The 23,180-nt window shown below is 66.3% G+C and overlaps 2 protein-coding genes across 4 annotated transcripts; both read left to right on the top strand.

The window, feature by feature from the left end:
• The first annotated feature begins 965 nt into the window (after positions 1–965).
• LOC130262303 (xylan 1,4-beta-xylosidase-like) lies at positions 966–4,947 on the top strand. The gene is made up of 14 exons (XM_056509319.1): positions 966–1,280; positions 1,350–1,510; positions 1,606–1,765; positions 1,908–2,078; positions 2,159–2,250; positions 2,342–2,499; positions 2,584–2,687; positions 2,778–3,002; positions 3,111–3,196; positions 3,384–3,520; positions 3,681–3,770; positions 3,884–4,092; positions 4,226–4,432; positions 4,550–4,947. The coding sequence occupies exons 1-14, from the start codon at positions 1,029–1,031 to the stop codon at positions 4,835–4,837; spliced, it is 2,340 nt and encodes a 779-aa protein (XP_056365294.1). The 5' UTR covers positions 966–1,028; the 3' UTR covers positions 4,838–4,947.
• Positions 4,948–7,709: 2,762 nt separating this feature from the next.
• MAP7D1 (MAP7 domain containing 1) lies at positions 7,710–23,046 on the top strand. 3 transcript variants are annotated; one of them, XM_056509265.1, is made up of 18 exons: positions 7,710–7,730; positions 14,454–15,113; positions 15,214–15,282; positions 15,929–16,092; positions 16,439–16,553; positions 18,204–18,314; positions 19,728–19,850; positions 19,980–20,122; positions 20,238–20,371; positions 20,461–20,810; positions 20,884–21,058; positions 21,124–21,283; positions 21,566–21,670; positions 21,780–21,833; positions 21,936–21,993; positions 22,077–22,194; positions 22,268–22,458; positions 22,531–23,046. In XM_056509265.1, the coding sequence occupies exons 2-18, from the start codon at positions 14,471–14,473 to the stop codon at positions 22,539–22,541; spliced, it is 2,724 nt and encodes a 907-aa protein (XP_056365240.1). In that variant the 5' UTR covers positions 7,710–7,730; positions 14,454–14,470; the 3' UTR covers positions 22,542–23,046. The 3 variants fall into 3 exon arrangements, with proteins under 3 accessions (XP_056365240.1, XP_056365239.1, XP_056365241.1); XM_056509264.1 differs by lacking the exon at positions 7,710–7,730 and adding an exon at positions 8,126–8,265; XM_056509266.1 differs by lacking the exons at positions 7,710–7,730; positions 18,204–18,314 and adding an exon at positions 8,127–8,265.
• Positions 23,047–23,180: the final 134 nt, after the last annotated feature.

Below are 23,180 nucleotides of genomic sequence, written 5' to 3'. Positions count from 1 at the left end.
CAGGAGCGTGGGGACCAGGGGCTGCAGTGACCTGCTGCCATTGCCTTACATGGCTGCATCCCCGGGACACTGCCAGCTCAGAGGTTGTCCCGGGCTGGGGGGCTGCCAGCAGCACCTCCATTGTGCCAGTGAGCTGATGGGATGTCTGTGCTCCCTGTCTCCAGCTCTGCAGTGCCAGGTCCCTCCTGCTCCAAGTCCCAAATGCTACCTTGTGCTCTCCGCCACAGTGGCTCCAGTGTGCTGGTGGCCAATGGAGATCACTGAATCCCAGAACACTCTGAGGTGGAAGGGACACACAAGGACCATGAAGTCCAGTTCCTAGCCCTGCAAAGGATACTCCAACAGTCCCACCATGTTTCTGAGAGTGTTGTCCAAACTCTTCTGGAGCTCTGGCAGTCTTGGAGCTGTGGGAGCCTGGTCAGTGCCCAGCACCCTCTGGGGGAAGAACCTTTTCCTAATATTCAACCTAAGAAGATGCTGTGCCGCTGGTCACCGCAGTGTCCCTCCGTGCTGAGCTGGAGGGCACGAGTGGCACTCAGGGCACCCGCGCTGGCATCGCTCCGTGTCCTGCCATAACACCCAGTGAGGGAGCGCACGGAGATCCTTCCCGGGTGGAGCCGTTACTGCTCCCCGGCCCCGGGCACGGGCCGAGCCGGCCCCGCTGCAGCCGAGGGCACCGAGAGCCGGTCTGACGGCGCCGGGCGGCTCTGCCGGTTCACGCCCGCACACGGGAGATGCTCCGGGAGACAGGTGGAACCGGAACACCGCGACCTGTCCCCGCGGCGGAGCCGGGCTGCGCGGGGCTCGGGGCTCGCCACCCCTCAAATACAGACCCCGGTGCACGGGGTGAATCTCGCGAATCGGCCCGGGGGACGGCAGGGACCGGGCAAAGCCCCGGGCTCCCCTGAGCCGTCCCGTCCTGCCGCGCTCCGCCCCGTTCGGTGAGCGCAGGACCGGCTGCAGCGCGCTCCGCCCCGCCGCGCCCACCGCGGGGGCTTCGCAGCGCCGGGGCCGGGCCGGAGCGAGTCATGCTGTGCAGATCCCGGGAGCCTGGCCGGGCCATGCCGTGCGGATCGCGGGGGCCGAGCCCTGCCGTGCTGCGAGGGGCTCTCCCAGCAGCGGCGCTGGGGCTGCGAGTCCTGGTGCTGAGCGCGGCGCTGGGCGCGGGGGCGGTCCGGGCTCAGACGCCCCCCTTCCCTTTCTGGGACCCCTCGCTGCCCTGGCACCGCCGCCTCGATGACCTGCTGGGCCGGCTGAGCCCCGCCGAGCTGGTGCTGCAGGTGAGGGGGCGGCGGGACCCCCCCCGGGGGCCCCCGCGGGACTCCCCGCTCAGCGCCGCTGCCCCGCAGGTGGCGAGGGGGGGAGCGATGGGGAACGGTCCCGCGCCCCCCATCCCGCGGTTGGGCATCGCGCCCTACAACTGGAACACGGAGTGTCTGCGGGGGGACGGCGAGGCACCCGGATGGGCCACGGCTTTCCCGCAGGCGTTGGGGCTTGCCGCCGCCTTTAGGTACCAGCACCGGGGACCGGGGGTGTGGGATGGGACCTTGGGAGACAGGTCCCCCCTTGCCTACTCCGCCCTGACACGCCTGTCTGTCCCCACAGCCCCGAGCTCATCTACCGTGTGGCCAATGCCACGGCCACCGAGGTGAGAGCAAAGCACAACAGCTTTGCTGCTGCTGGCCGCTACACTGACCACACCGGGCTCAGCTGCTTCAGCCCTGTCCTGAACATCATGAGGCACCCACTGTGGGGGAGGAACCAGGTGCCAGCTTGGGCGGGTGATCCCTCGCTGGGATCAGGCCACAAAGGACCGTGGCTGACCAGCTGGATGTGGCCATGGCTTGCCGAGCTGTGGGGATGTGGGGACGGGGCTCCCAGAGGTGACTCACCTGTGCCCCGGACAGGAGACCTATGGGGAGGACCCATTCCTGAGTGGGGAGCTGGCCCGCAGCTTTGTGCAGGGGCTGCAGGGCCAGCACCCCCGTTATGTCAAGGCCAGCGCTGGCTGCAAACACTTCAGTGTGCACGGTGGCCCTGAGAACATCCCCGTCTCCAGGCTAAGCTTCGATGCCAAGGTGAGCACAGGAGGGGCAGGGGGTGTTAAGAGGGCAGGGACACTCCAGGTGCTGACCCCACTCTGCCATGGTGCTTGCAGGTGCTGGAGCGGGACTGGCGCATGACCTTCCTGCCCCAGTTCCAGGCCTGTGTGCGTGCTGGCTCCTACAGCTTCATGTGCAGCTACAACAGGTGTGCAGTGTGGCGGGGGCCATGTGGGCTGGGCTGCCCTGGGCATGGCCAGTGCCCTGCTCTCCTGGCTGCCCCATCCCCTCTCCAACAGGATCAACGGCGTTCCCGCCTGTGCCAACAAGAAGCTGCTGACGGACATCCTGCGTGGCGAGTGGGGGTTTGATGGCTACGTGGTGAGCGACGAGGGGGCTGTGGAGCTCATCATGCTGGGGCACCACTACACACACAGCTTCCTGGAGACAGCCATTGGTGAGCTCACGGGCTGGGCATGGGGTCAGTCCCCAGGCATCGTGCAGCCATGATGGGAGTTTTCCCTTCTCCCTGGCACGGCAGCCTCGGTGAATGCTGGCTGCAACCTGGAGCTGTCCTATGGCATGAGGAACAACGTCTTCATGCGCATCCCTCAGGCTCTGGCCATGGGCAACATCACGCTGCAGGTGAGCTGAGGGGAGTGGGACCAGGAGTGTGAGCAGAGAGCCTGGTCCCTGCCAAGCACAGCTGAGATGTTGGGGTCGGGGTCTCTACAGATGCTGCGTGACCGAGTCCGGCCACTCTTCTACACAAGGATGCGGCTGGGGGAGTTTGACCCCCCAGCCATGAACCCCTACAGCTCCCTGGACCTGAGTGTGGTACAGAGCCCTGAGCACCGCAACCTGTCACTGGAAGCTGCTGTCAAGAGCTTTGTGCTGCTGAAGAATGTGCGGGGGACACTGCCCTTGCGGGCCCGGGACCTGTCTGGCCAGCGCCTCGCGGTGAGCCCCTGAAAGGTGACGGGCAGGGGGATATGCTGGCTCTAAACCCATGGCACACAGGTGTCACAGGGCTGCTGGTGCCCACCCTCACCCATCTGCCCTCTACAGGTTGTGGGTCCCTTTGCTGACAATCCCCGGGTACTGTTTGGGGACTATGCACCAGTGCCAGAGCCTCAGTACATCTACACTCCCCGGTAAGACAGCATGGTCCCACCTTATGTCTCCGTCTCCTGGTCACTGTTCCCCTCTTCTGAGCGCTGTCCAGGCCTGCTGCTGGAGCTGCTTGGCTCTTGGCTGGTGGCCAGGGCAAAGGGGCTGTCCCATTATGCCCTGACCCTGAGGCACAGCTGCCCCTGTATCCTCTGCTCTCCCCTGGTGCAGGAGGGGGCTGGAGGTGCTGGGAGCCAATGTCAGTTTCACAGCGGGCTGCAGCGAGCCACGGTGCCAGCGGTACTCACGGACAGAGCTGGTGAAGGTGGTGGGGGCAGCTGATGTGGTGCTGGTCTGCCTGGGGACAGGTAGGTGGAAGCGGGAGGGCACTGGATGGGCACTGTCAGGGGAAGGGGAGTGCTCTGGGAGAAGGAGGGTGCCCATGAGCTGCCTCTGAGGCAGTCAGTGCCCCTCTACCCTGTCTGCCCACAGGGATGTAAGGGGCTCTCCCTTGGCTGTCCCACCCAGGGGTAGATGTGGAGACAGAGGCGAAAGACCGGAGTGACCTGTCCCTGCCGGGGCACCAGCTGGAGCTGCTGCAAGATGCTGTGCAGGCGGGTAGGGGCTCTTTGGGACCTCAACCCACCCAGGTGTTCCCCATTCATGGGACACCCCGGAGCCATCCCAGCAGTGCCACTACAGGGCTCTCAGTGACAGCCACTTCCCTGCAGCTGCTGGGCGTCCTGTCATTCTGCTGCTGTTCAACGCGGGGCCCCTGGATGTGAGCTGGGCACAGGCACACGATGGTGTGGGGGCCATCCTGGCCTGCTTCTTCCCTGCCCAGGCCACCGGCTTGGCCATTGCCAGGGTCCTGCTGGGCGAGGTGGGGGCCAGCCCGGCTGGCCGGCTGCCGGCCACTTGGCCTGCAGGCATGCACCAGGTAAGGCCAGGGCTGCTGGTCGCACCCTTAGCCTTTCCCTGCCTTGGTGGCTGGAGCAGTTGGGCGATGCAGGGCTGGTTCTTGCCCGTGCTTACCCAGCCATGCTGTGTTCCACTGGCCCCTTCTCCCACAGGTGCCGCCGATGGAGAACTACACCATGGAGGGACGGACATACCGGTACTATGGGCAGGAGGCCCCGCTCTACCCTTTTGGGTACGGGCTGTCCTACACCACCTTCCGCTATCGGGACCTGGTGCTGAGCCCCCCAGTGCTGCCCGTCTGTGCCAACCTCTCTGTGTCTGTGGTGCTGGAGAACACGGGGCTGCGGGACAGCGAGGAGGTGGGCACGGCTCCTCAGCACTGAGCTGGCTGTATGGGGTACAGGTGTGCCCAAGCTCCCCCCTGCAAGGGGACTGCTGTGGAGTCCCATTGCACTGATTCCCATCCCTCTGCTCAGGTGGTGCAGCTGTACCTGCGCTGGGAGCAGTCATCCGTGCCGGTGCCCCGCTGGCAGCTGGTGGCTTTCCGCCGTGTGGCTGTGCTGGCCGGCCGGGAGGCCAAGCTGTCCTTCCAGGTGCTGGCCGAGCAGCGTGCAGTCTGGGTGCAGGACTGGCGCCTGGAGCCTGGCACCTTCACCCTCTTTGCTGGTGGGCAGCAGCCAGGACAGAAGACACGAGCGCCATCGGAGGTGCTGAGTGCACGGTTCAGTGTCACCGGCACAGCCCGGCCCTTGCGTGACTGTTAGTGGCAGGGGTGGCCATGGGGTACTGCAGAGGGAAAGGCATGCGAGGTGCTCCGTGTGCCGTGGGCAGTGTGGTGCTTCTCTGCCCTGCAATAAAGTGCTGGTGCTCCGTGGCAGCTGTGTGGGGCCTCCCCTCCATCCTCTCTCCCAGGAGCAGGATCACACTGTGTTTGCCCTGCTCAGTGCTTTCACCCTCCTCTGTCTCTGTCCCACCCCGAGGTGCTGCTGCAGCCCCACACCCTGCCTGTGCCCCACACTGGCCACGGGGCAGTGGCTGCCCGGACCCACATGTGCTGTGGCCACACGTGCCTGCGCCTCCTGCTCTATTTATAGCTGCTGGGCTGCTCCAGCGCATTCCCAGTGCCGAGGGAGCGGGTGACTGGCAGCCCTGGAAGGGCAGGGACTGGCCCTTCTCCTTCCCCGGCAGAATCCAGGCAGTGGGCAGGATGCTGCAGGGAGAGGGGCAGAGATGCAGTGGTTGATGTGACCAAGCACTGCACGGGCCCGAGGGATAGATCCAGCCCTGCAGCAGCTCGGGGGCTGTGGAACAGCGCTGGGATGTGATTCTGGCAGCAATGCTGGCGGGGAGCCGGAGCTGGGCAGGAACTCCTCCGGATGGTGTTGGAAGACTGTGATCTCCTCCAGCCCTGAGGCCGGAGGCCAAGGTGGGGGTGGCGGGGAGCACGTGGGGCTGCCCAGGCCTGACCCCATGACATCAGGACACTAATTACAGATGCGGCTTGGGATAATTACAGAGCAGGCACGAGCTGTGGCAGGGCAGGGCACAGCCTGCTGTGGCTCAGCCCATTGCCGGCCCATTTGTCAGACACCCACAGGGGATTGTCCTGCAGCAGCCAGGATTTGCCATGGGCCGTGGTGTAGCCCCCTGGAAAGATACTGGGGGTCTGGTTGTTATCTTGACATGCTGCCGGTGATGGGCACCTATTGCATCCATCCAGGACAGGACAAAAGGACCGACACTCATCTCCAGGATCCTGTTGGGTCATTGCCCCACGGCTAGTGGGAATCGGCTGGAGTGTTTTGGGGACAGGGATTTAGATCAGCGCTTGCAGGCTGATGTCACAGAGCAGCACAGTGGGAGCAGCCTGGGGCCAGGGCAAAGTCCTGGGGCTGAGGAGAGAGGTGGGAGCACAGGGATAGGAAGCAGGTGGAAGTGGGTGGGATGGGCTGTCCCACACGGCACTTTTTTCAGAGGTGCTGGTGGGGTTTGTTTGCCATCCTTATCCCTGTTTGCTCCCAGACTCGCACAGCATCAGCTCCTGCTGGCAGGGCTGAGCTGTGGCTGTAGTTATCCTGTGACTTTGGGGTGCTGATCCCTTTAGGTCCTTACAATCAGTGCCAGGGCCAGGTGCTGGGCCTTGGGGTGCAGCCCCCTGCCCAGACTGGCCTGAGAGAGCCATGGCATTGTTGCACCCCATGCTGCAGGGCTGAGGAGCACAGAGTGCTGGGGCATGCAGCAGCCAGGGCTGGGTGCTGTGCTCATCATGAGCTCATCGGATTTTCCATCAGCTCAGGGAGGGCAGCTGTTCCCAGCACCACGGGAATGGCGGGGCTGGACTCAGGAACCCCAACAGAGCAGGGCTCTGCCTGCAGCAGAGTGATCGATCAATCCCTGCTTGTATAAGCCCATCGACTTGGGCTGGCATGGCATTCATGAGCCCTCTCGTGTTGTACTGTTGGAGCACGGCCACAGGCCCTGTACACCCACGGTTGCCCCTTCCTCACCATGCCCCCTGCTCCAGACTGACCCCACTGTCCTGGGAGAAGGACCATGGACGTGTCTGGATCCAGTACCAGGCTGTCCCAGAGCCTTGAGGTGCTCATCTGCTCCAGGTGATGCTGTGGGACCCACAGGCAAAGAGGTTTTGGAAGCCACCCATAGTCACCCTTGGAACATGTGATGGTGTGACTCCAGTCCTGCTCTGCCAGATCCCTTGTTTGCCATGGAAATACGGGGCTGGGGTGCTGCTGGCAGCCCCTTGGAGGCTCAGCCATGCAACACTGTGAGTGGGGCTGTTCCTCTTTCCTGTCCCAGGCATATCCTGGCTTTGTGAGTTTGCTGGACATTGCACTCCCTGCCATCCTCGTGGGGTGCCCAGCTCCTAGAGCTGAGGCTTGGCCATGCAGCATTTCCTGGTGGGGAGTCAGCTGACAGGTGAGTTCTGACTGGGAGTTTCAGGAAGCCTCTGCTCTGTCTGAGCCAGGTGAGAGGGTGCAAGGCTGGAGGCTGTAGGAGGGTGATGACTTTAGGGTGATTTGGGGTGTAGGGCTACCCCTGCAGCATCACAGAGTGGGGCCGCCCTGTCTGCTGAGGAGCTCCCCATCCGAGTCAGGGGAATGCAATTCCAAGGGAAAGGGCTCGGATTTCGGTAAACCTGTTTGCCTGGTAGGTGAGGGAGAAGGAGTAGCAGGGGATCTCCTGGCCTGCGGTGACATCATCCCCAAAACAGGCATCTCTGATGGGTGCTGCCCGCAGAAATCTAACTTTGTTCATCCACACACCCAGAGCCGGGCACTCTGCGGGATGCCTGGAGCAGGCTGGCCACGTGGTGGACAAGGACATATCCCTGCCTCCGGTGCCCCTGCAGAGCCTGGAGCTGTGGTCCTCCCACTGCTGGTGCTGCCCACTTGTCCCCCACCCTGGCCGTGCCGCTACATTCCCATCCCAGCAGGGCCGGAAGGGGTTCCAGCGCTGAGCGGGGCCGCTGCTCGTGCCCGGGGAGCGGGAGCGGCCTCTGTTGTCCGCCGGTTACCGGGGCAGGGTGGGATGCGGGGGGGGAGCCCCGCGAGCGGGGGCGGCTGCTGGCGGTGACTAAGGCTCACGAGTGACGGGGAGCGGGGGAGCAGCAGCTCCAAGGCCTCTCCAACAGCTGAGGTGGGGCTCGGAAACGGGAAATCGGTGTCTTTTTGGGGTGCCTGAGGCTGGGGGAGCAGGTCCGGGTGGCGCTGGCTGTGCATCGCGGCGCTGCTCGGGGCGGGGCGCGTTTGCTGCGGAGCCAGCGCTTCGCGCGTGATCGGAGCATCGTAAAATGTGTGTGCGAGCCCCAAAATCTGCGAGAGCAGGGGCTGGAGGCGGGCAGTGGCCGAGCAGAGCTGGGGGATGCTGAGCACTGCGGGGACAGGCAGAGGGGCAAGCCCGACACGGGGGTGACGGGCGCGGGGTCCCAGCCGCGGCCGCGGGAGGAGCGGCGCCGGGTCGGGGCTGCGGGGCCGCGTCTGGAGCCGGGGCGAGGCGGAGCATCCATCCCCCGGCCGCTCCCCCCGGCCGGGGCCGCGGGGCCGGGGCGGGGAGCGCTGAGAGTCCTCCCCCGCGGGCCGGGGGGAGCGGGGCTGGGCCAGCCCCTGCGCCTGCCGCGCCATGGAGCGGAGCTGCGCCGGGCGGGAGCCGCAGCCCCGGCCCCAGCCCCTCGGTAAGGATCCGCGGCGGCAACGCTGCCGGTAGCGGCTCCGGGGAGCGCCCGGGCCCCCTCCCGCACCGCGGGGCCGCAGCGGGTCAGGGTGCGGGATGCGGCTGCGGGATGCGGCCCGGGGGTGCGGGGTCTGCCGGGGGGTGCGGGATGCGGCCCGCAGCGCCGGCGGAGATGCGGCGGCCGGGTCGGCGGAATGCAGCGGAGCGGAGCGGGGCGGCGGCCCGGGGAGGCGGCGGAGGAGCCGGGGGGGCGAGGGGGGGAACGCGCTGCCGGGGCCAGGGCGGCTTCCCGGGAGGGACAAAGCCCGGGCACGGCCCTTCCATCTTGGGGAGGGCCGGAGCGGCCCCGGCCCCGCCGCCGAAGGGGGTGTAAGGGAGCTGCCCTTGGGGAGCCCCGGGGGTGGCGGCGGCGGCGCCGCCCCGGCTGGTCCCCGCCGGCTGGTGGGCTGGTTGGTGGGCTGGTGGGCTATGCCCCCTGTGGGAGGCACCCGCTGCCCCCCGCCCGCCCGGGGCCGCCCCCGCCCCGCCGCGTGGATCGCGACTCGTCCCGGCAGCGCCGGTCTCGCTGCCCCGGGATGAACCGGGGAGGGCGGCGGCGGCGGGGCCGCGCTCGGGGCCGGGGCCGGGGCCGGGGTTGGCGCTGCCTCTCGGGGCTCCAGCGCAGCTCTCGCTGTGACTAAGCAGAGATCCGCGGCGGAGCCGCTTCCCACCGCGGGAGGAAGAGGAGAGGCGGCTCCCCTCCCCCTCGGCCCCAGTGCTCCATCGCCCGGGCCCGCGGAGAGGGAGGGATGGCTGCGGCTCCGGGCGATGCTGGAAACCGGCGGCTCCTGCACCAGCCGGCCGCGGGTCCTGGCATCGCTGCCCGAACGTCGCATCCTGTGCCAGACATGTTGTCTGAGTGCTTCTCTCTGCCTCTGCCGCCTTCCCGCCCGCCGTGGCCTGGCTGCTCGGAGCTCTCGCTGCCTGGGGACCAGAGCTGGCTGGTCCTGGCCACCCTGGGCACCCTGCACACCCTGGTGGGTCATTGGCTGCTCTACTGTGAGCACAGAATGGTGCTGAAGGAGCAGGGACGGTTTTGCACCATGTCCTCCTTCAAGGACCCTCTCTGACCTGACCCATGTGGGTGACCTGTGTGGCTGGGCAGCCTGGGCTGCTTCTTGTCTTGCTCCCTAGAGTGGGTCAGAGCCACCAGCTGGGACTCAAGGGGCCAGGAACCATTATGTGTGGGGCAGCCAGTGGCTCTGGATGCCAGAAACTCATGAAGGGCAGCCAGGGCAGGGTGTGAGCTGTGGAACTGCCCAGGTTGGCAGAGGGATGCAGTGGACAGAGGGACGAGGACCAAGGCAGGGAGCAGGCAGAAGTCTGTCCTTATGCACCTTTCCCCCAGCTTCTCCAGCCCTTCTCCCTTGGCACAGCAGAGAGGGAGGGTGAGCTGGTTGCCCGCCAGTGCCTGTGTTTGGGAGCAGCAGCTCCGGAGTTCTCCCAGTGCAGGAGCCACTGCTGTGAAACCGTCAGAGCAACGTGATGCGACGTGCAGAGTGGTGATGTGACAGTCCCGTGGTGCCATGTCCAAAATAGTTAGCACAGCTCTCGCTCCTTGGAGGGCTCTGAGCAGGGTTGGGCAGCCCCACAGGCAGCCTGCTGGGAACGGAGCTGGATCCTGCACGGCCCCAGCCCTGGTAGGTGCCACATCTGTGTTGTGAGGCACAGGACCTGTTTTTTGGGGGGTACTGACCTGCTCCCCAAGGGGCTGGATGCTGGCAGGCACAGAGCCCCATGCCCTGCCTTCCAGCCAGGTTTCTGTTTCCCAGCGTGATGCTAGCAGACAGGTTTTTGGGAACGCAGCTGGGCTGGCTGCCCTGGGCACTGGTGGCGCCGCATGGGTCGCCCCAAGGACGAGGGCACCTCCTGTCGCTGCTGCCAGTGCCAGATGGATGGTGGGCAGGTGTTCCTGCCCCTGCCCTCGGGCTGTTTGGGGTTGCACTGTGACCACAGCCACAGTTTGCTGTGGGAGTGCTGTGGCCAGCAGCAGCTCCAGCTCTTTCCTTTGCGTTTTAAACCCTGGAAACCCCCTGGCTCTGGCCTCGCTCTTGCCACAAGATCCCAAGTTCCCCTTGTTGCTCTGCAGCTCAGCACATCACCGCTGGGCTGGCAGTGCTGTGGGAGCTCAATGACCTCTGCCCTGGCCCAGGGGCTGGTGCAGTTCCCCCATGGCTGCCCCCCATACCCCTATCCTGGAGCCTTGGCAGGATATGAGCCCTGGGAAGGGGGGCTGGATATGCCTCTTTCTCCTTCCTGGCACCTGGTTGTGCCCTCCCAGGGGCCCTGCTGCCTGTCCCCTCCTGCCCTGCTCCAGCCTGTCCCCTGAAGTGGGGCTGGGGGCTGTGGTGGGGCACGGTGGCCTGAAGCCCAGCCAGGTCCCAGCTGTGTTTCACTGGCTCCAAGCTGGTGGGGAGAGGAGCCAGCCATGGGTGACAGTGCCTGTGCGCCTGGGGCAGGCTGCAAGTGGCTGTCCCCATTGGGGACAGGGTGTCATTGCTGATGGCGGCTGCCAGGGTGGCACTGGGCACCCCTGAGGCAGGGTCTGCTGGCACTGCCCATGTCTCCTTGCCCAGGCATGTGAGCCAGCACTGAGGGTGCGTGTCAGTGCTGTGCCTGCAGGCAGGACACAGTGGGGACGTGTTGGGAATGTGGACGTTCCAGGGATGTGTCAGGAGCACTTGCTCATTGTCCCTGTCATCCAGGTGTGAAGGTTGCTGCAGCGCAGGGGAATCCCAGGAGCTGGGTGGGACAGGGCAGGGCTCAGCCCCAAGGCACCTCTGAGTGTTGAGGTGGGGGTGGGATCAGGGGCAGCACTGGGGCTTGGAGCATCCCGGTACATCCCACAGTGCTCCAGTGGACACCCTGCTCTGCAGCCAGGCTGCCTTCCTGCTCTGCACCAGGACCTGCTGGCAACGAGAGACCCACGGACCCATCCCCGTGCGGCTGCTGTCAGCAGGGGAGGCAGCTGGCAACAGCTGCACCAGGGAGGGTCTGAGGGTGCATTGCACACATGGACGTCCCCACGAGTTGTGGGGAGCAGCCCTGCAGGGCCAGCAGCAGCTCTTCGGGCTGGCCTCAGGGTCTTGTCCTTGGCACAGCAGGGACTGATGCAATGGCCAGGGTGGCTGGTGTGACACCAGCACCTTTGGGTGGCTTTCCAGTGCTCTCCAGTGACCTCCACTGCAGCACTAGCCCAGCTCTCCTGGTCCCCCGGGCAGGGGCAGGCTCTGGCTGATGCCCCCTGCCCTGCTGGGCGCTGCACGCGGAGCAGCCTGTGGCTGCTGCTCTGGCTGTGCTGCGGAGCGGGAACACAGGGATACGGAGCTGGGGGGAGCTGAGGTGACATCGGGGGGTGCCCCCCCGTTCTTACGGGCAGTGCCCTGCAGGGCTGTGCGGCGGACAATTAACGAGCTGGTCCGAGCCGCGCCCGCGGGCCTCGATGTGCTCTCGCTTCACGGCACCGGCGATGTGCCTGTGCCTGGCTGAGCATCCCTGGCCATGTGCTGCCCAAGGAGCCGCGCTGCACCGGGCTCTGCCGGGCTGGAGGTGCCGCTGGTGCTCAGTGGCACAGGCAGCAGTGCCAAAGGGAGCAGTGGGAGGAGCGGGATGGGCTGGGTGATGCGGTGCTGAGGGCAGCACCTTGCCCTGGGCTGAGCAGCAGGGCTGGTGCCATGCAGGCTCGCCCTGCACTGGGCACGGTGCTGTCCTGGTGGCAGCAGTGTGGCCAGTGCCATGCAGGTTCACTCGGGCTGGGCACGGCGCTGTCCTGGTGGCAGCAGTGTGGCTGGTGCCATGCAGGCTCACTCGTGCTGGGCATGGCGCTGTCCTGGTGGCAGCAGTGTGGCCAGTGCCATGCAGGCTCACTCAGGCTGGGCACGGTGCTGTCCTGGTGGCAGCAGTGTGGCCGGTGCCATGCAGGCTCGCCCTGGGCTGGTCCTGGTGGCAGCAGTGTGGCTGGTGCCATGCAGGCTCACTTGGGCTGGGCTTGGCGCTGTCCTGGTGGCAGCAGTGTGGCTGGTGCCATGCTGGCTCACCCTGGGCTGGTCCTGGTGGCAGCAGTGTGGCCGGTGCCATGCAGGCTCACTCGGGCTGGGTTCTGCAGGACAGCCATGCCTGCGTGTCTGGGGGGACGGGAGCTAATCCGTGTGGAATGCCCTGGCCGGGGGAGAGGGGACGCCCGCGCCGCCTGGGCGCAGGCAGCGTTGGGTTTCAGGGCAGCTGCTGTGCTGGAGCAGCGACAGGGACAGATGGCGGCAGGGCTGGCCCTGCCCCACCTTGGGGGTCTTGGCTGGGCTGGAGGTCTTGGCCAGCCCTCCCCTGGCCACAGGTGCTGTTGTCTCTCCGGCCAGTGGGGCAGGGCAGATCCTGCCCAGGGCTCTGTGCCTGGCTGTGTGAGGTGGCAGGAGGCACCCACTGTCCCCTGCCAGTGCTCCCCACATGTCCAGGGCTCTCCTGAGGCATTTCCATCTGCTCAGGGGATCAGCCTGGCCTTGACTTGACTGGCTTGGCTTTCACTCAGCCCTGTGGGCAGCACTTGGCTGTGCCACCACAGTGTTCCCAGGGTCACCCCTCCCAGCATCATGGCACTCTAGGTGCCATCCTGGGATCTGGCAACTGAGGGGTGCCCAGCCCTGCTGCCAGAGCAGGGGACCCCCAGTCGCAGTCCCACATCAGACCGATGGTGCCTCGCAGGGCGCAGTGCTGGGACATGGGATGTGCAGGATCGGGGCCAGGGGGATGGGCTGGCTTCCTGCAGCACAAAATACCCGGAAAGTCTGCGGGGGGGCCGGGCCTTGCTGTGTCCCCAGACTCCAGGGTGGGGGAATCCTGTTGGCACAGCCCTGGCCTGGGGGGCTCCAGCAGCACCTCCAGCCCCTCTCTGGGGACCAGGGGACATGGGGTGTGCCCGTGCTGTCAGGGCAGGGGGCTGGCAATGCCTCTTTGGGTAGCCTGGGCTGACCTTGGCTCAGAGTACTCCAGCATGGAGTGGATGAGAGCGTGGGATGGGAGAGGAGCCGTGGGGTGGGTGAGAAGCCATAGGGTGGGTGAGGAGCGGCGCCGGCTGTGTTTGCAGAGCCCACACTTTGCCCCTCGCTGAGGGCTGTGGAGAGCTCTGCAAACACGGCTGAGCCAGCGCGTGACACCAGCTGGTGGTGGGTGCTGGTCACCGGGGTTCTGCCATCCCCCCTGGAGCTGGGTGCTGGTCACCGGGGTTCTGCCATCCTCCCTGGAGCTGGGTGCTGGTCACTGGGGTTCTGCCATCCCCCTGGAGCTGGGGGCTCACTCTGCAGTGGTGCCCACGGGGCTGGAGCTGTGTGTCCTGGGGTGGGTCTGGCATCATTCTGGCCAGGAGTGGTGGTGGTGCTGCTGCTGCTGTGTGGGAGTTGGGGTTGGGATCATGGCAAGTACTGAAGGGTTTGTTTGCAAAGGGCTGATAATGGGGGCCGGGGGAGTCAGCACCACTGTTGTCACTGAGGACACTTCCAACATCACTTCTGCAGAGGGCACGTGCCATGGCATTGCCAGGCGCTGGCACCGTGTTGGGATGTGCTCAGGGCTCCCTCGGGGTGGCCAGGGGCCATCCAGAATGGGGGAGATCCCCCGGGCTGCCCCACGGGCTGCCCCACGGCCGGCCCCACGCGGGGAGGGGGCTGTGTCTGGCAGCCTCGTGTGCATTCCTGGGCCATGAGTTCATGGCTGCGGGTCCGTGGCGCATGGGGGCCGTGGGCTGCCCTGGTGACGTCAGGCCGCAGCCCGCGCCCATCCTGCCTCTGGCTGTGCTGCGGAAGCGCTCGACATCCTCGTCCCCTCGGGGAGAGTGGCAGGGGAGTCTGTGGGTCCCTGTGCCCGTGGGGGGTCTCTGGCCCCGTGTCCCCCCACGGCAGGGCCAGGCGGCAGCTGCCCGGGGATGAAGGGCAGCTTTGTGGTGGCAGTGCCTGGTGGAGCCCGGCTGTCCCTCTGTGCATTGTGTGCCCAGCGCCTGGCACCCGCTGCGGGTGCCCCCCAGGATCGGGGCAGCAGCAGGGCTGAGGTGGGGTCCCACTGCCCTCCCCAGCCTTGCTCCTGAGGGCTGCGTTTGGGGAGGATGGATCTTCCACAGCCTTCCCCAACTGAGTGACCTTGTGTTCTGCTCTGCCCCTCTTGCAGGGAAGCCACCATCCCCGATGGGAGACAGCATCCCCCCGTCCTCCCTGCCACCCCCTTCGCCTGGGGATGCCCTGAAGGGAGAGCACAGCCCCCCCCAGCGCGACCGACCTGGCCCTCCAGATGTCATCTCCTTGGAAAAGACCGTCCCTCCTGTCCCTGCAGCCATCACCCCCTCTGACAAGATCGTCTCGCCTGTCCCTGCAGCCGTGCCCCCCTCCCAGCAGCCCGTCTGCCCCCCGGCCGTGATGCGCCCCTCTGAGAGCAGCCCCCCACAGCGTGACCAGCCCGGCCCAAAGGCCGTGGCACTGCCAGGACAGCCCGTGTCCCCCAGCCCTGCCACTGCCGTCCCTTCAGCACAGAGTGCTCCCCCACAGTGTGACCGGGCCCCTCCCGGACCCCCCAAGCAGCCAGGGATGGAGCACCCCAAAGAAGAGGCATTGCCCCACACCCCTGGCCAGCCTGTCCCCGTGCACGCTGCCGCCCCTCGCTCCACGGAGATGCTGCCCCATGGCAGCCAGCCCCCAGCCCCAGCTGCCACTGAAGGGGCCCCTCCTGATGCCAAGAGCCCCCTGGGTGCCACAGCCGGGCCCTCAAAGGACGTGACCCCCCGCAGCAGCCGCCCCTCGCTGTCTCCTGCTGCCAGCGCCCGGCCCAAGCAAGGTGGGTGCCAGGAGGTGCAGTGCTCCAGTGGTGCTGTACCCTGTGGGCACCAACTGATGCCTGGTGCTGGTGCTACCCTGATGGTGTTTCCACTCTGCAGATGCCCAGAAAGCCCAGGCAAGGCACAAGCAGGCGAAGGAGAGGCGCGAGGAGCGGGCCAAGTACCTGGGTATGGGACTGGGAGGGAAAGTGGATGTGGGGGGAGGCAGGGGCTAAGGAGCTTTGCCGGGTCATGGGCAATCCCATTAGCTGTGGTGAGCTGAGCCTGGGCAGGAACTGCAGTGCTGGCAGCTCTGCCCACCTGGCACTCAGTGATTCCCCAGGACACTGCTAACCCCTGGGCACACCACTGAGCCCCCTGCACACTGTTGTCCCCCAGGCAAGCTGCTAACCCCTGGGCACACCATTGAACCCCAGGCATGCTGTTGACCCCCCTGCACACTGTTGCTCCCTGCCTTGGACACTCCCCGGGTCTGTGCAGGTGCCAGCAGCCCCGGTGCCGGCTCTGCCGTGTGCAGGCAGCCCCAGCAGCCCCAGAGTGGCTCGGGGCAGCGGGCGAGCGGGGCCCCTGTGCTGCGCATGGGGCCTCCTTGTCCCCGCGCTCTTTCCACCCTCATTCCCCCATTGTTCCCCGCGCGGCTCGGCGGGCTCCCGGCGGGCTCCCGGCCTCCCTTTTGTCCTGGCCCAAACCCCTCCCTCGCTGTGCTGCTGCCTGCCCCGCCAGCCCGGCCGCGTGCCCCGGCCGCAGCCAGCCGGCATGGGCACTGCCCGGGGCACGGGCACTGCCTCCGGTGCCACCCCGCTGCTCCCCGCAGCTGCCAAGCGGGTGCTGTGGCTGGAGAAGGAGGAAAAGGCTCGGCTGCTGCGGGAGAAGCAGCTGGAGGAGCGGCGCAAGCGGCTGGAGGAGCAGCGGCTGCGGGCGGAGAAGCGCCGGGCGGTCCTGGAGGAGAGGCAGAGGCAGAAGCTGGAGAAGAATAAGGTGAGGATGGGGATGGGTGTCGTGGGTGCAGTGGGCCGTGGGCTGGGGTGGTGCATGGGATGCAATCCCTGAGGAGTTCTCATGGCTCCAGCAGCTCTTCAGGAGATGCTTCATGAGCCGTTCAGGAGCTGCCTACTCTGCCTGTCCTCTGCTGCCCCTCCTTCATGCTGCACAGCCTGTGCTGTGCCCAGCCTCATGGCACGTGTGCCTTGGCCAGGGCAGGCATCACTGTCCTGTCTCCCTCCAAGCACCCCAATCGCTGTGATGGCCTCGTGCTGGGGGGCTCTGGCTGGCCCCAGCCCCACTCCCACACGCCAGGCTCAGCCTGTCCCTCTCCCTCGGGCAGGAGCGCTATGAGGCAGCGATCCAGCGGTCGGTCAAGAAGACGTGGGCAGAGATCCGGCAGCAGCGGTGGTCCTGGGCTGGGGCCCTGCACCACGGCTCCCCTGCACACAAGGATGGTGAGTGCTGGGCTGGGCACAGGCACGTTGGGACCCTGTGCCTCTGACAGCAGAGGGGACAGCTGGGCATCTCTCTGCCAGCCCTCAAACCCAGCTCAGCCCCACTTGGTGGGGTCATGCTACCGTCACTCTGGACTGTGCTGGGACTGGTGGGATCCCGTGGCTGTTCCCTGCTCCTGTGGGGCTGGGTGTAAGCTGGAGTCTGTGCGTCACAGTCCCTGTTCCACTCAGAGACCTGCCTGGGGGCAGCCCTGGCTGCCTTGGCATGCCATGGCCACACTGCCAGGTCTCCAGCAGCCATGAAGAGCCCCTGACCTCAGGGGCTGTGGAGCTGCACGAGGCCTCTGCAAGCTCTGGTTGGGGTTTGTGCTGTGGCATGTCCCCTTTTCCTGGGGGTGGGGGCAGTGCTTGGCCCCTCCAGGTCCAGTGTGAAGGTGACTGTGGCTGTATGTGTGGCTGCAGAAGCTGGTCCTGCTCCTTGGGGTCTTCTTGGGGACACTGCACAATTCAGCACTGGGACATGTGGAGGTCTCCACTGTCTCCTGGCTGCTGTGCTGTGCTGGTAGGTGCTAGCACTGTCTGGCATGGATGGTGACGTAGAGGAGAGCACTGTCTCCCTGGGAACTGTCTGGCCTTCACATGCCATGGGGCAGCTGTGCTGGCCCCGGCTGTACCTGGCCAGGCTGTGTACAGATGTTGTGTTCCTGGCTGTACCTGGCCAGGCTGTGTACAGGTGTTGTGTGCCAGGTTGTGCGTGCTGGCACCGTGTGCCCAGTGCCGTGTGTGTTCAGGTGTTGGGTGCCTGGCTGTACCTGGCTGGGCTGGGTGTGCAGGCTCCCTGTTCTGAGCACGCCTGTCTCGGTGCCGTGTGTGGCACTCAGAGTGTCCGTGGTGCAGCACCTGGCAGGGTGTGGCAAGGGGACACCTTCCCCTGTCACTTCCCATTGGGATGTGCTGCTGGAGCTGCTGCCAGCTGTCACTCACAAATCTGCCTCCACCAGCCCTGAGCTTCCCTGGCTGTTTTGTCCAGAGGAACCCAGCCAGGGTGGGGAGATCCCAGCTCCCTGTGGAGGTGCTTCCAGCCATCAGCACTGTCCTGGCAGTGCCATAGTGACCCAGCACCAGTGTGATGTTGTCTCTTGTCTGTCTGGACCTGCTGCCCTCACCCTGCTCCCCAGGGTGGATGCTCACCTGGTGCTGCTGAGGTCCCCAGCTCCCGATTCCCAGGACTGTGTTTGGGAAGACTGCTGGGAGCCGCCCTGGCTCTCTGAGGATGAGATCCCTGCATGATCCCAGCATGACCCTGCAGGGTTCAGACAGTGCCATACTGAATGCCAGTGCTGTGTGTCGTGTTCCCAGACACCAGTATCTTCTCTGCCCCCACTCCTCTGCCGTGTCACTGGATTCCAGCATCTCCTGTCCCACTCTGTGCCGTGTCCCCTGACTTCAGCATCTCCTGTCACATTCTGTGTCGCATCCCTGGATTCCAGCATCTCCTACTCCATTCTGTGCTGTGTTCCTGGACTCCAGCATCTCCCCTGGTCCTTCCAGTTCCGCCCCAGTGCCCTGGCACGGCCGTGCATGCTGCATGTGGGGGGCCCGGCCCCAGCCCCGGGACCTTAATGCCCTTGTGTCTTTTCCCTCCTCCAGGTGCGAGCCGGTGCTCGGTGTCCGCTGTAAACCTCCCCAAACACGTCGACTCTATAATCAACAAGCGGCTCTCCAAATCCTCCGCCACCCTCTGGAACTCTCCCAGTAGAAGTAAGAGCCCTTTGCGTTTGCCCCAGCGCAGGGGGCACAGCCCAGCCCCCTCCCAGCGCTGGGGACTCCCAGTGCCAGGGTCCCCCATCCCCAGGTGCCTGCGGAGAGAGGAGAAGCCGTTTGCTGTTTGTGGGAGGAGGCTGGAACCGGCCGGTGGCTCCTTGAGGCTGTGTGGGCTGGGAGGAGAAGGAAGAGGAGGAAGAGGAGGAGTGGCTGGGTGGTGGCAGCCCCATGGGGCGCCAGGACGGGGATGGGAGCCTGGCTCCCTGCCCCGGGGCAGCTCTGGTGGGTGCTGGTGCAGCCACAGAGGGGCTGCCTGTTGCCAGCTCTCCTGGGGCTGGGCACAGTGCCCATGTCCCCACAGGCTCCTGGGGCTGGGTGCCATAGAGCACTGTGGCCGTGCTGCTGCAAGGTCATCCTGGCCCTGGGAGCACTGCCCAGGGCTGCAGCCGTGCTGGAGGGATGTGTCCAACAGAGGGATGTGTCCAGTGCCGGGGCTGCTGTTGTGTTTCGGGGTTGCCTGGTGATGGGTGCCTTCCCGGACGGGTATAAATAGCCAGAGCAGCTGACGCTGTGGCTGTGGTGACGCAGGCAGCTCCCACCGCCCTGTGCTGGGGCTCAGCCCAGGGACAGGCACCTGGGGGCTGTCAGCACTGTCCAGGTGGGAGCAGCATCTCCCTGGACCCGTGCCAGAGCTGCCACCCTGTCCCCTTGCAGCACCCATGGCTCTGAGCTCTCCTCTCCCAGCAGCTGGTGCTGCCCCTGTCCTGACATCCAGTGGAGAGGGGCAGAGGGGCCCTGTCTCCGTTGGTGTTCCCCATGCGCCGTGGGGTGTTTGGTGACATGTCCTGCAGGGCAGCTGTTGGCAGTTTGGTGCCCAGCTGAGCCAGCTGTGTGGCCAGGCATCGCCGTTCCGTGGGTGCTGTGAGCTTGGCCTGGTTCCTGGGGCATGCTTGGTGATTCAGCACAGCTCCCGTGGGCTGAGGGCACACTGTGATGTGCCCAGGGCAGCTGGCACCTGCCAGGGCCTTGGTCACACAGGGCAGGGGCACAGAAGGGTGCCATTGCTGGGCACAAGGAGAGGGCAGATGGGGAGGCTGCTGTCACCAGAGTGGCACCCAGCACCACTGGTACACGGTGACTGCGGTGTCCACAGGACACCACTGTCGTCGTGCCACAGCGCCGTCCCCAGGCTCCAGCCGTCCACCCATGCCTGGGTCTGCATGGCCCTTCATCCTGCCCAGCCGTGCGGGGCTGTGGGGAGCCCTCCCCGGCACGGCCAAGCTCTGGCCACTCCTGGAACTGTGCATGCGCCGTGGTATTGCTGCAGACACACGGCTGCTCCCTCCCAGCGGCGGCTGTGGGAGCAGGACTGGGGTTTGTGGTGCACTGATGGCCCCTCTCCCTCTCCAGACCGGAGCTTGCAGCTGAGCCCATGGGAGAGCAGCATCGTGGACCGGCTGATGACGCCCACGCTGTCGTTCCTGGCGCGCAGCCGGAGCGCCGTGACGCTGGCTGGGAACGGCAAGGAGCAGGGTGAGCCCCCGGGGGTCAGAGACACGCGGCTCCTGGCACAGGCAGGGGACCAGGATGAGGGAGCCTGAAGCCACTGGGGAGCTGGTGTTGGTGCTGGCTCCATCCTGACCCTGGTCACTCCTCCTCCAGTGCCCGTGTGCCCGCGCTCAGCCTCCGCCAGCCCCCTCAGCCCCTGCCACAACCACCGCCTGCCGCACCGCTGCTGGGAGCGCCGGAAGGCGGCCGCCGCCAGCCCTGATGTGACGCCGCGCCGCAGGACCGAGCCCTCGCCCGTGAGTGCCACCTCCCGCAGGGACCCTGGGTGCCAGGGCAGCTGTGGGGCACAGTGTGGCTTCTGGCCAAGCCCAGCACCCAGCGCTGACACCATCTCTGTCCTTGGCGGAGCAGAAGAAGAAGGAGAAGAAGGAGAAGGATCGGGAGAACGCCAAGGAGCGCAGCGCCCTGTCCCGTGAGCGCAGCCTCAGGAAGCGGCAGACGCTGCCAGCAGCACAGCCCCGGCTCCTGCCTGCAGCTGACAGCAGGTTGGGACCCCCTCCCTGAGGCTTCACAGCCCCTGACCCCACCCAGGGGCTACCCCAGCCTCACTAACACCATCTCTTGCTGTTTGCAGCCCCGGCCCCAAGAACCGTCCCTCATCCCCTGCTGCCCCCAAGAACCGTCCTTCATCTCCTGCCACCCCCAAGAACCGTCCCTCATCCCCTGCCACCCCCAAGAACCGTCCCTCGTCCCCTGCCACCCCCAGGGCCCGCCCGGCATCCCCCAGCCTGGCCCTCAGCTCTCCCCACAAGCCGCCCCTGCCTCGAAGCGCCCATTCCTCCCCCAAGGTGCGGGCCAGAACCCGGGAGGAGCGAGGGGAGCAGGAGGGCCAGGCGAAGGTGCGAGAGAGGAAGGAGGAGGAGCGGGGTCCAGCACCCCCTGCCCTTCCTGAGCCCCCCAAGGTGCCTGCAGAGCCAGCAGCAGGTGGGTATGGTGTGGCTGGGGAAGCCACAGGGCTGGGAGAATCCAGAGCCCTGACGCTGCCTGCCTCCCTCAGGCCCCCCAGTCCCTGTGGCCCCCAGCCCTGTGCCAGCCAGCCCCCCAGCCAGACCCTCCGCTGGCACCACGGACCGGGAGGAGGCTGCCCGGCTGTTGGCGGAGAAGCGGCGCCAGGCCCGGGAGCAGCGGGAGCGGGAGGAGAGGGAGCGCCGGGAGCAGGAGGAGCAGGAGAGGTGGGTGTTGTCCCCCTGGCCCCCAGCCCTGGCCTCCTGCCATGCTAAGGGCCCCCTCCCCGCAGGCGGGTGCAGGAGGAGCGGGCGCAGCGGGCGGCTGAGGAGCAGAGCCGGCGGGAGGCCCTGGCACGGCAGCGGGAGGAGGAGCGGCGGCTGCAGGAGGAGCAAGAGGCCCAGGAGAGAGCCCAGGCTGAGCGAGAGGAGGTGGAGCGGCTGCAGAGACAGGTTGGGGTGATGGAGTGTGGGGAAAAGGGGCTGCAGGAGATGGGGGACAAAGGCAGGGATGGAGGAGGAAGGCAGGGATGTTCTCCTGTGATTCACTCTCCAGGGGGGATGAAGGGGTGAGAACCAGCGCAGCCCCTCAAGGCCCAGAGTGGCAGGAGAGAACATGGGGCAGGGCTGTGCTGAGCTGTCCAGGCAGCACATTCCACAGTCCCTACCCTGGTCCCTGTCCCGTCCCTTTCCTCCCTGCCCCATCTCATCCCTTCCTGCCCTGCTGTGGCACAGAAGGAAGAAGCCGAGGCGAGGGCGCGCGAAGAGGCCGAGCGGCAGCGCCTGGAGCGGGAGAAGCACTTCCAGCGGGAGGAGCAGGAGCGGCTGGAGAGGAAGAAGGTGAGAGTGGGGGGCATTTCCAGGCATGGGGCACGGCAGGTTTTTCCCTGGAAGGGATCCTGCCTGGCACCAGGGGCAGGGCTGTGTGTGAGTCCTTCTGTGACTGCAGCGCCTGGAGGAGATCATGAAGAGGACGCGCAAGTCGGATGCAACAGACACCAAGGTGAGGGCCTGTTCTCTGTCCTGGGGCACTGGAGATTTGGGGCACTCGACAGAGCCCTCCTGCCCCTGCCTGCAGACCCTCACAGCTCTCCTGTCCCTGCAGAAAAAAGACGACAAGAAGGTGGTGAACGGGAAAGCAGCCGAGCAGGAGGACGTCCCAGGTGTGTGGGCACCCCTGGCCTGCTGCCCCCAGCCATGGTCTGGCCCCCAGCCATGGCTGAGCCAGGTTCTGCCATGTCCTCAGGCCGCGAGAAGCACCTGGGGCCAATCCCGAAGGCAGAGGAGCTCCCGGAGACGGAGACCCCGAGCGCAGGGACGCCGGGGGGAACAAAGGGCTTGGTGGGTGAGGGGCTGCAGCCAAGGTGAGCACAGGGACACCGGGAGGGGCCGGGGGGCAGCAGGGCCGGGGCTGAGCCCGGCCCTTCCATCCCACAGCTCCAAGGAGGCAGCGGCCCTGGTGAACGGCGTGCAGGCTGGCAAGCATGAGAACGGCTTCTCAGGCAGCGAGGGCTCCAAGGAGCTGCGGGATCTGTCCCACCACGGTGGCAGCCCCAGCAGCATCATCCCCTTCGGCGACAAGGAGCCCTTCCTCAAGCAGGCCGTGGTGAAGCCGCCGCAGGTGACAGGTGAGCAGCGTGAGGGGTGTGGGGGGCGGCGCTGCGCGCAGCCCAGGCTCACGCTGCTCTCCCCACCCGCAGAGGTGCTGTGAGGGGCTGGCCGATGCTCCCAGGGGCCACTGCCCACGCCCCGACCCCGGCGACCCACGCAGAACCGTAGCTGTCGTCAGAACACGACCCTCGCTGCTCCTCCCGGGCACCCAGGGGCTGCAGGACCCCGGCGAGGATGCCTGGCTCCTCTCTTTGTTCTCATTTTTATTTCGTTTTGTTGGGTTTTTTTATTTTAAATATGCACCTTATCAGACTGACAGCCCACCCTCACAGCCTGCCGGAGCCGCCTCAGACGTGTGGTGTAATGATGTAGTTATTTAACTCGCTGGGTACAACGTCTGTGAATACTGTAAATAGAGCCGGCCGGGCGTGGGGATGCTCTGAGGGGCTCGGGGGGGCCTCGTCACAGCTCCCTGTCCCCACGTTCCCCCGCATGTCCGTGTGTCCAGTGTCCCCGGGCCCGGCCGGCACCACGCTGCTCTGTGCCCTTGTGACAGTGTTATGCATCCAGACAACCTTTGACAACGATTAAAAGTGGACAATGCCCTCGGCGTGCCTCTCTGTGTCCGGGGAGGGGACTGGGCGGGTCCGTGCCCGCGCTTGGGCGCTCCAGAGGGCAGGGCAGGGCTGGGCTGGGCTGGTTCGGGTCCTCTCCTGGCTGCCACAGCAGTGGGGCAGGT

This window comes from Oenanthe melanoleuca, chromosome 23 (assembly GCF_029582105.1).
Source record: "Oenanthe melanoleuca isolate GR-GAL-2019-014 chromosome 23, OMel1.0, whole genome shotgun sequence".
Lineage (NCBI taxonomy): Eukaryota > Metazoa > Chordata > Aves > Passeriformes > Muscicapidae > Oenanthe > Oenanthe melanoleuca.
This window is presented reverse-complemented; position numbering and strand designations above follow the sequence as displayed.

What these genes read in the sequence shown, in the direction of transcription:
- MAP7D1 (XM_056509264.1), top strand. Translation starts at nt 8,214, where the DNA reads ATGGAGCGGAGCTGCGCCGGGCGGGAGCCGCAGCCCCGGCCCCAGCCC. An exon ending in GCCTGCAGAGCCAGCAGCAG is followed by an intron (nt 20,811 to 20,883) that starts GTGGGTATGGTG and finishes TGCCTCCCTCAG; the next exon opens with GCCCCCCAGTCCCTGTGGCC. An exon ending in AGCGGCTGGAGAGGAAGAAG is followed by an intron (nt 21,671 to 21,779) that starts GTGAGAGTGGGG and finishes CTGTGACTGCAG; the next exon opens with CGCCTGGAGGAGATCATGAA.
- LOC130262303 (XM_056509319.1), top strand. Translation starts at nt 1,029, where the DNA reads ATGCTGTGCAGATCCCGGGAGCCTGGCCGGGCCATGCCGTGCGGATCG. An exon ending in CACTGTGGGGGAGGAACCAG is followed by an intron (nt 1,766 to 1,907) that starts GTGCCAGCTTGG and finishes TGCCCCGGACAG; the next exon opens with GAGACCTATGGGGAGGACCC. An exon ending in GCAAGATGCTGTGCAGGCGG is followed by an intron (nt 3,771 to 3,883) that starts GTAGGGGCTCTT and finishes ACTTCCCTGCAG; the next exon opens with CTGCTGGGCGTCCTGTCATT.